General features: G+C 43.0%; 1 protein-coding gene across 1 annotated transcript; it reads right to left on the reverse strand.

Annotated features, from left to right (window-relative positions):
• Positions 1-4147: 4147 nt before the first annotated feature.
• dharma lies at positions 4148-5376 on the reverse strand. Its single transcript, XM_034604755.1, has 3 exons — positions 5052-5376; positions 4732-4943; positions 4148-4272 (listed from the first exon to the last, which is right to left on the reverse strand). The coding sequence occupies exons 1-3, from the start codon at positions 5374-5376 to the stop codon at positions 4204-4206; spliced, it is 606 nt and encodes a 201-aa protein (XP_034460646.1). The 3' UTR covers positions 4148-4203.
• Positions 5377-10570: the final 5194 nt, after the last annotated feature.

A 10570-nucleotide genomic window follows, 5' to 3' on the forward strand; every position in this document is an offset into this window, starting at 1 on the left:
TGTTGGGTTGTTTTTTGATTTGGCTTCTGCTTCGTAAGGCTTCATCCACACGAATATATTAACGTTTTAAAACTCGTCAGCTCTGCTGCCGAGTCGTCTGACGTCCGCACGACTCCGGAGTCTGAGAGACGCGAAAACTGAGGAGTTTGTAAACGCTGCTGAAGTTTGAAAGGCGTCCCTGACCCTGTGTCTTTGCTAACAGCTGCTGTTCAGTCACATTCTGTATTTTACTATGATACAACTATTTACATGGCACATGCATGCCCGTGCACGTGAGTGGTCATGTGATATGCGTTTTGAGGAGTCTTAGTGTGGACGGAGATTAAAACTAACACGGAGACGAAACACTCAGAGGTTGTTTCAGTTTTAAATGACGCGTTGTCGTGTGGACGTAGAGCTTCACACCGACCGTTGTCTCTGTCGTGTCGACGCTGTCTCGATGCCGTGGGACCAGTTTGACGGAGACTCTTTACGTCTGGTTGTCAGATTGTGGCTCCGTACGAAGTTCATCGGTGATTTAACGGAGCCAGACGATGGATCCTCTGAAATCATCCTCATGCTTTGATCTCACATGTCAAACTGAAAACAGGGTTTATCAGCGACTGACTGATTATTTATCACAGTCAGTTCTATTGTTTTAGTCTTTCACGTGTAACAGTCCTAAGTTCAGATGTGGTTCATGATCTCTATGAAATATCTCACACATTAATAAAGCGTCATTTTACCATCCATTTGATGTAACGTCGCATGTTAAAGTTAAAGTGCAGCTTTAAGTTGTGGTCGTTGCACTTTGCAAATCTCAACACTCGTCTTTTCCCCTCAGACTCATCACATAGAACAACTGTCATTTTCATTATATAGTACCAATATTAGTCTATATAGTCAGAGTATTATAGAAATCTGATAAACAGCTGCGATTATAATCTGGCATTAACCAAAACTGCTAACAAACCCAAAATGATGAAATCAAAGTGTTTTCAACGCTGTGAAGCGAAATATTAACGTTTGTGTTGTCGTCGTTTGCATCTGACAACAAATCTCTTTAAACTTAAAATGTTTTAAAACAACTTTTAATCACGTTGGAGTTAATCTTTGTCGACGATAATCATCCGTACATCTCGTCACACGCTCATCTTCTTGTTTTTAATTTCCCACCACAGAAATGTAAATCTCTCCAGTCTCCACGATTTCGTGAAAACGTTTTCCTCTCCCCCCCCCCCTCCTCTCATCCCTCTCTCTCCATTCAAATAGGAATTGTCTACTTTCTCTGAATGTGAGCATTTGCAAAAAGACGAAAACAAAAACACACGTTAACCTGAACCTGTGCGCGCTTCATGTTAAACTCTCTGAAAACAGCAATATGTAACAATATGTAACCTGGTTCCTGTGTTAATGTCTCTTTACACTCTGCAAGCACACGAGCACGGAGAGATGAACACGCTCACACTCGAGGGCGAGACGCTCAAAACAACATTCAGACGATTCCAGCTGCTGATGTGGTCAAACCTCATGTCACGGTGCGTTCGACCTGGTTCACCACAGGTCAGAACGTGCAGGGGAATGAATGATGACGTTTAGATGAACAGTTAATGGAGGGTTCTCATCCTTTTTTTATTCAGATGTCCTGACAACTACAATCTGCCCTGGAAACATCCAGCACGTTGTTGTGTGATGTCCCAACACTTAGCTTGAATCAGAAAGGAGGTGAAGCTTCTGGGATTTATTCCTCTTTGCTTTCAGTTTGAGAGCAGAACTTATTGATTTCACATTTAGATTTTCTAATGCTTTCACTCCAAACCACTTCACGCTAGCACTCACATAGTTCCTGCTTGTGCTCAAGCTGTGTGCTTGGGTGCTCTCTGATTTTCTCTCTGCTCTTGCACTCTTCTGTGCAGTAAACCTGAGCTGAAGCAGAGAACATCCCAGCACAAGCAGGGTTCGGGCTGTTTGTGTGCGAACGCGTGGTTTTAGGTGAAATCTTTCTCTCAAACTGAAAGTCACAGCTGATTTGAGCATTTGACTTTGAAAGCCTGGAGTTTAGAAAGTTGACTGAACCTAAGATTAACTTCAGTCTGAGTGAAGTCAGGATTAAAGTTTATTTTTAGGCCCTTTTCTGAAACCATCCTGAATCGATGACGTTCATTCTGCGTCGCTGAAACTGTCCAGAAAACGTCCTGGAGGTTACGTTTTTAAAAGATGTGAGAATCCTGACGTGGCGTTAACACGATATTCAGATGACGCAGATTTACCTTCCTGTGTTCGTGCTTCTTTCCCCCAGAGCCGGACAGAAGAGCCCGAGAGCTGAAGTGAACGTCTGTTGATCATTCTCACTGCAGCTCGTTGTTTAATGCTGAAGCTCCACAGACCGAGGATCTGCCGACTCCGTCACGGTGAACGTTAGTGGACCACGCCGCTGGTTTGTCTTTGTACAGTAAATGTACAGTAAAGTCATTCTCACTGTGTAAATGTGGAGCTTTCTCTGGTTTGGCCATTATTCAATTTACTACAGACGAAATATTACGTGAACTTCCCTCATATTTCCTCTTCGTTTGTTTCATTTAAAGGACGATCGTGGTTTTGCCCGTTTTAGCTCTTTGAGTAAAAACCACTGTTTCTTAAATCACGTCTCCTCTGACTCTTCTCCGGAAACTTCATTTGAGCTTTTTAGCTTTGAAGGAAACTTGGTTGTTTCCAGGCAACCTTCACTTCCTGTTTATGGATACGAAAATCAGCGTCAAACTGTCAATCTTATAATCTTCTTTCCCACCGGTCACGTTGTTCGTCTGGAGTGAAACTCGCGGCTGCCTGGACGGAGGGAAATCAAACATTCGCCAACGAGCTCCAACCTTCAGAACCAGTGGTCCTTTAAATCCTCTGTAACCAATGGGTGGACGTGTCTGGAACTCATTCTCATCGTAACGAACCCAGTAACTGGTTGTTTTATCTTAACACGTCTTCAGAATAAACAGTATATAGCCTATTTTTTGATAACTTCACTAAGTGTACTTTTTGTTCTCCGGTTTTGTAGCGTGTGTGTGTGTGTGTGTGTGTGTGTGTGTGTGAGAGAGTGTGTGTGTGAGTCACTCCTGTTTTCAAAGTGTGTGTGGAGCTGACGGACGTTAAAGAGGAAACAGGAGAGAACGAGCATCGAACGTCCTCGTCCTATCACCACTCACTGCATGCTCTCTCCCCCCCCCCCCCCCCCCCCCTCTCTCCGTCAGTATTTTCTGGGTTTTTTCGTCGTGTATCTTCTCATCAGCATGAAAATGCTTCTAATAATAACAGTGACAACTGTATGAATATAATAAAGAATTTGATGTTGTTTTTCTACCTCTCATGTCCAGTGCTTTTACTCTCAGGTTTTTAAATAGAAAATTATTTATGATTTCACATTTATGATCATGAAGCCTGGTCCATGTTTACTAAACAGTTTTTTCTACTTTAAAATTAATTGTGGTTGAAGATTCCAACATAATTTGGTACAAATGTTCACTGTTGGAAAATATTAGTTTGAAATATTCTGAATTAATATAAAGAAGCATAAAACTAAATTCAAAACAGCTCAGAATGATTATTTTGATTCAGTATTTAGATAAACACACAATCACTGTTGTCAAGCCTTTAAAACCTTTAATACTGACACCTAGTGGTCAGATCTTAGATCACATGCAGCTCATTATAAATCATGTTTCTGAAACTAATAAAGTAAATGAATAAAAACTAGAAACAGACTGAATCCAATCGTTAAATCTAAATTTAATTTTTAATGAACAACTCAAGGTTACAAATGATGCTCGTGTCCAAAACACACGATATCTTTAATACACTGATTTCAATAAATTACATAAAAATACAAATTAATTTCACACTAGAAAACTATGAATCGCTCTCGTCGCCAAATGTCCTCAGGGTTCAGGACGTCTGATTATCCAAGCAGCACCTGAATGCATCATCACAATACAAATGTTGTGTTCACTGACAGTTCGGTCAGAGCAGCTTTGTCTCAACCAGTTTATGGTTTTAACAGAATAACCCAGGAACTGCTTCTCCTGCTGGAGCCTCCATGAGCAGGACGGGGCAGCTGACCTTTGACCTCTGGGGACGTGAAGACAGCGCCCCCTGCAGGGCACTGGTGCAGGGTGAGTTTGACCTCAGGGTTCAGGTGTAGGAGGTGAAGAGCTTCTTCTCGGCCTCGATGCAGGGTTAAGGGGATTTGACCTTTGACCCGCTGCGCTGCCTCTTCCTTCGGGCTCTGCGGTTCTTAAACCAAACCTGGAAACAAGACGGAAGAGTTTTAGTTTGAAGTTCTTCAAAGTTCAGTGTGAACAGAACGAACAAATTAATGTGAAGCAGCAAAATACATCCTGTTTTATTGAATCACAACCGACTCCTACATGGGAAGTGACTTTTTCTTTTAAATTGTATTAATTCAAGTCTTTTTTATTAAATAAATGTTCTCAGTTAAACGAATATATCTGTCAAATAAATACAAAGTAAATGTAAATAAATCCATCTTCAAACTAGAACATCCATCAGTAGATGTTATGAAACCACTTTTAAATTCACCAGATCTGGATTTTTACTTGGATCTGCTTCAAACGAGCTTTTAAGGTTGAAGTTGACATATAATGAAGTTTTAGACATCTTTGTTTTTCTTATAACTTCAACTTAAATCTCAAAAGAAAAGAAGAAACCCTCAAAGTTAGGTCCACATGCACGCGCGACACTCACCCGGATCGTCTCCTCGCTCAGTCCCGTGCTCCTCGCCACCCCGGCGCGCGCCTCCACCGCCGGGTAGTCGCTGGTCTCGAACAGCGCCTCCAGGTGTTTGGTCTGAGTATCGGTGAACACCGTCCTCATCCGGGCCTTCTGGCGCGGCGGCGGCTGCGCGGGCACGCTGGAGTGAGGGTGCCCGTGGTAACCAGGCAACGGCTGAGCATCCACTGTAATAAAGAATAGAAAATAAGATTTAATTCAAGAGGAAGAGAGAATAAAGACAAAAGTTCTGTTTCCTATTAAAATACAGTTCAGAACTAATGAAACCTTCTCACCTCCGGACTCGCTGCTGCTGAAGTGAACCAGCACTCCGGAGTTTGGATAAAATCTGCTGAATCCAGATCCGTAATAAAACGTGTCCCCGAAGCTCATCCCTCCGAACTGCAGGCAGCCTGAGGCCGGGCCCGGACACAGGCCCCCGGTGACCGGACACAGGCCCCCGGGGCCCGGACACAGGCCCCCGGGGCCCGGACACAGGCCCCCGGCCGCGACGCCCTGGAGGAACCGGTCCGGAGAGAAGTCCTTCACCGGAGGTCTGCGTCCGAGCTGCGGGGACAGGATGCGCTCGATGCTGAAGTCGGACACTGTGCTTCCCTCCATGGTTCCAGGTCGGAGCTGAGTGAGCGGGGCCCTCAGGGGCCCACCTATAAGGTCTGCTGGCTCCATCACACCTGACGCCTCGTTACTATGCAAACGACCTCTGACCTCTTTGAACTTCAAAAAGTTCACAACAGACAAACAAGCTCAATTCAGACTCGATTTCACTTTGCATCAGAAGTGTGTCTCTGCTCTGAGTTCCAGGTTCCTTTCATTTTAATGATCAATGTCTTTGTTGTTGTTCCCAGAGTTGGGTAGTAATAGATTACATGTAATCAGGTTTTTAACACCACATTACAAAAGATATGTAACTATAGTCAGTCCTGCTTCCAGCTGAAAAACTGTTTAATAGAATGTTAATTAAAAATAAAATAGAATTGTAAAGGATTACATTATTACTCTTTGAAATATGACTATTTAAGAACACACATCACACACGTTGTGTCAAAGGTATTCAGATTGGTTTATTAGATTATTAGATTCATAATAATATAATAGATTGTTACCATTTGTTTTCAGTAAGTGATTACATGTCAAAGTAATCTGTCACTTACCCTGTTTATTCAGTACATTCATGTCAAAAGTACATTTTAATATTAACACTTGATGTTTTCATGTCAACACGTTGGTCTTTTAAAATTACAACTTTATTGTAAAAACAGATTTTCCTCTGGTTTATTTCTGATTCTGAACCACTATTCAACAGAGAACCGTGTGTAGTGTGTGTTGGTGGCCAGCAGGTGTCGTCCCACTCCAGGCTGTGACCACTGGACTAAACAGGAGAACAATAAAACTTTGTGAAGTTTATGTTCAATAGAAGAAAAAACATCAGAATCAAACAGTGATTCAGTAAAACATTTGTCACAAATTCTTATAAACAGAGACGTTGTGCAGATAAACTATGAAATCACGTTAAATGATAAGGAAACAGCTGAACAGCACAGACACTTCGTCAGAGTGAAACCAGAGAACAACGTTTTTAATATGTGAACCAACAGTTTGCTTAAAATGAATAAAACACACGTTCATTGAATCACAACAGTTCCATTAGTCTGTATTGGTATTAATTAGAAACTTGTTGTTTAATGAGATAAGTGAAAGTATTAAATATGAAATGCATGGAGACAGTTTCTTTAGTTTCCTTTGAGCTGATGGTGAGTGACTTCACACAGAAGATCAATAAGTGATCGTCAGCAGATCAACCGCTGTCGTCTGTTTGAAGTCCCTGTGATCTGATCGATCGTTAACAGAAACCTGGAAACGTGTAAACGTGTTCAGTTTGTTCTCATCCTTTCATCTTCAAACACTTCATTTTGATTCAAAAGAAGGAAACAACGCACATCCAGTGAAAAAGCTTTTGATGGATCAATGAAACATCAGAGGAGGTTTGATAAAGAGAAAATCTGCTGAGTGAAGCTGCTGTTAAATGATTTACTGTCCAGTTATTGAGACGTTTCAATCAAGAGTCAGTGGGTTTCATCTGAGTTATACAGATCGTTTCCTTTACCCTGGAATGGCTCTTTATATTTAAATACTTCATCTTTAAATACTTCATCTTTAAATACTTTATATGTACCCCGGGATCGGCTCTTCTCTACGGAGGCCGCCGTGTTTTTTACAGTAGCCCAGACTGGACAAACTAAACATCAAACAACAAACAGGTTCTCTTTCATGTTTGGAAGGGGGGGGGGTGTTCAGCTGCAACACGCAACTTCACCACTAGATGTCACAGAATCCTATACACTGAACCTTTAATGGTGGGTTTCAGTACATAAAGTGGTTATAATGAACTTCCCTTCACTGTGTTATATAGATTCAGTCCCTCCAGGAGTTCATCATCTATGGTTTCAAATCAATATCACGATTAGTTAAACTTGAAGCTCAATTACGATTAATGAATGATTAATATATATTTTGTATTGGTTACCACCGAAGGGATTCACACGTCCAGGCCCTGGATCCGAAGTCTGGAGTCACTCAGGAGGTCGACAGCCCGAGTCAGTCGGAGTCTCCATGGAAACAACCTGAGGAGGATTCGTTTCCAGGCGCTGTCTGAAGACCACGTCTTTTATATCAAAGTGAAATATAATCACCCGTCACTCTGGTCTCAGCCGAGCAGTGAAACGTCCCACATCTCCCACATCTCCCACATCTCCACCATCACCTGAACCTGCTCCTGTCGCTCACCTGTCGGCAGCACTCGACCTTTTGGTCCAGGCCGTGGTGATGAAGGCTGAGTTCTCATCTTCATATTTAGACCTGTTCTCTTGGCTCCACAGCTCTGAGACAAACTCCCAGGGGACGTTTCACACTTCAGCTCGTTGTACAAACCAACCAGCGGTGAAGATGGAGGATGAGTCTGGTCCTGGGATCATCCTCTGCCTCCTGCTTCGTGAATTCACATCTCACAGCAACTCAGGACTTTGGTTTGATATCTCGTGTCAGCAAAAAGAGTTTCAATTTCTGTCATTTGCAACGTTAGCATCTATCAGTGAGAGAACTGAGGAGGTGAGTTGGCTTAACTTCTATATTACATTAACTTTGCATTCACGCTGAACCCGGTTCAAAGCTCTGGAGCTTTATCTCAGTGCTGCTTCATGGTCTCTACCAAAAAGGAAAGAACCTGGAGATTTAAGATGGGCGAGCCGAGACAAACTTCTTTGAAAATCGCCAGAGCAGCTGACTCTGTCGTTTTCCTTCTCACGTACAGAACCTCCAGAACATTTCAGGAGAACGTTCAGAGTTCAGTGCAGGTCTGAAGAACCAAGACAGATGATTCGAATCTTTTCTTTTAAACACAGAAGTCCAATGTGCTGTCACTGCAGAGCCACATTCAAGACGACAGACGTCAGGTTTCATTTTAAAACACTCAATAGAGACGTCACACACACACACACACACACACACACACACACACACACACACACACACACACACACACACACACACACACACACTCCTCATCTCTCTTCTCAGTGTGTCAGATTAAAAAGTGGCTAACGCTCGCGCTCACTGACTGAAAAAGGTCAGAACTGACTTCGCAGAAAAGGTCACACACACACACACACACACACACACACACACACACACACACACACACACACACACACACACACACAGCTTTTAGAAAAGCTCATGTACACGTGTTCATTTGAACAAAAGGATTGAGGGGAGTTCATGTGCTGTGTGTGTGTGTGTGTGTGTGTGTGTGAGGGGGGGGGGGGTGTAGCATAAAGATGGTACGGGGTGCTGTAAGCTGATTGGTCGGTTTGGGGATACAAACGGTGCTTTGATTGGCTGGTTTGTGTCACAATAGGAGCTGTGATTGGGTGACGGACGGACAATGGCTGTGTCATTGGTCGGCAATGGAGAACAAAAAGCCTGTTTGAGCGTTGAGGCGGAAAGGTGAGGTCAGAGTGTGTGTGTGTGTGTGTGTGTGTGTGTGTGTGTGTGTGTGTGTGTGTGTGTGTGTGTGTGTGTGTGTGTGTGTGCGCGTGTGTGTGTGTGTGAGACTTGGGGGGCTGGGTAACACAGGATTTGCTCTCGTATGAATTATGTTCACGTTCAATAACCTGAAACACATCATCTGTATTTTATCATTTTACACATTTCCTGGAAGTTTTTCCTGTTTTTTTATTTACTAACAAATAAAGTCTTTGAATAAAGTAATTACTTCTGAATGATCAGCTCTCTGTTGTCTTATGGCTGAAATGAGTGTGAGAGGGATGAAGTGTCACTGCTTGAAGATCATCATGGTGCAACACACACACTGTGTTTCCAACTGTTCAGTGGAATCAGTGTGAACAAGATGAATCTTTATATCAGAGGATTCTAAACACTCATCTATCAACTTGATCATGTGAAGTCATTTCATCTGCAAAGCTCTGAGAAGTTGGAATGAAGAAACTGTTGATCGATGTGCTGCTGTCAGACTGAAGTCCGGACATGTTCTGGTTCTGTCTGTGAGAAGGTCTGAGTCTGTTGCTCTGTCAGTTCTTCTGCAGCCTCCAAATAAAATGTCTGAGTGAGTTCAAGTGAAACAAATCTGTCATATTCAGAGGACTGATATTTCTGCGTGAGTATGATTTCGTGCAAACTGAATTTTAGGGGCTGTTGGGTCTTGGTGGATTGTTTGAGAGCCACTGAGCAACATTCTGGTTTCCTTCTGGATCGGGTCCCACTGGACTCCGATCTGCTGCAGTGTCCGTTTCCTGCCTCTTCTCTGGGTTTGGGTCATGGTCAAGCAAAGTACTTCAGCGATGTTTTCCAGGATCCAGAGTTGTTCTTGGTCCAAATCCTACTTATCATAGTCCTCTTTGTCCCTTGAGGGCATGAAGCCGGCCTTGCTTCTATTTTCCAGGTGGAGTCCAAACGAGTTCCGACGTCCTTCTCCCCAACAACGTTTTCCAGCTTCTCCTGGAGGATCTGAAAAGAAAAGAGGTATATGTATAATCCCTCAAGCAATTCTGGGTCTAACCAGGAAGAGATGCATGAAGAACCCTCCCATAGATGGCGCCCAAGAGGATCCTAATCAGGTGCTTTAACCACTTCAGTGAGCTCCTTCTGATTCCCTCTGGATGTCCGAACTCCTCACCCTGAGGCTGAGGCCAGAAACCTGCAGAGGAAACTCTGATCTTATTCTGTCGGGTACGACCCAGAGCTCAGGACCATAAGTAAGAGTAGAGATGTTGATTGACAGATGAATCAAGAGCTTTGAGGTCCGGCTCAGCTCCGTCTTCACTGATGAAACTGCATCAATCTGCCTGTCGGTGGAATTTACACATTTCAATACCTTTAATATTGTGATTTACTTATATTGAGCCTGATGCTGATGATGCTTCACAGATGTTGGACCTGAGTGGTGTGAAGGCTCCAGATGAGATGTGTTGGGAGTTTCCATCTGGTCTCTGGTGTTGTGAGGAGGTGAACCACGAGGATAATGGGCGTCTTGACATGACTTATAGTCTTATGATCTGTTCCCTCCCATTTGGTAAAAGACTGAAATGCTCTTATTGTACCTGAGTCCAAGAATATCCTCTGTTAACATGATGTAATGAACAAGGAAGGTGATGAAGACTTTTCTTCATCATGCTCCATCCCACACTCACTGGTAAACAAGACCAGCCGGGAGGTTTCACTCCGGATTCAAATTCTTCTTCTGACATTTACGAATTTCACGATTAATAAACGATTAATC

The sequence above is a fragment of the Hippoglossus hippoglossus genome, chromosome 13 (assembly GCF_009819705.1).
Source record: "Hippoglossus hippoglossus isolate fHipHip1 chromosome 13, fHipHip1.pri, whole genome shotgun sequence".
NCBI classification, from domain to species: Eukaryota; Metazoa; Chordata; class Actinopteri; order Pleuronectiformes; family Pleuronectidae; genus Hippoglossus; species Hippoglossus hippoglossus.

What these genes read in the sequence shown, in the direction of transcription:
- dharma (XM_034604755.1), bottom strand. Translation starts at nt 5,376, where the DNA reads ATGGAGGGAAGCACAGTGTCCGACTTCAGCATCGAGCGCATCCTGTCC. An exon ending in CAGCAGCAGCGAGTCCGGAG is followed by an intron (nt 4,944 to 5,051) that starts GTGAGAAGGTTT and finishes TCTTTATTACAG; the next exon opens with TGGATGCTCAGCCGTTGCCT. An exon ending in TGAGCGAGGAGACGATCCGG is followed by an intron (nt 4,273 to 4,731) that starts GTGAGTGTCGCG and finishes TCTTGTTTCCAG; the next exon opens with GTTTGGTTTAAGAACCGCAG.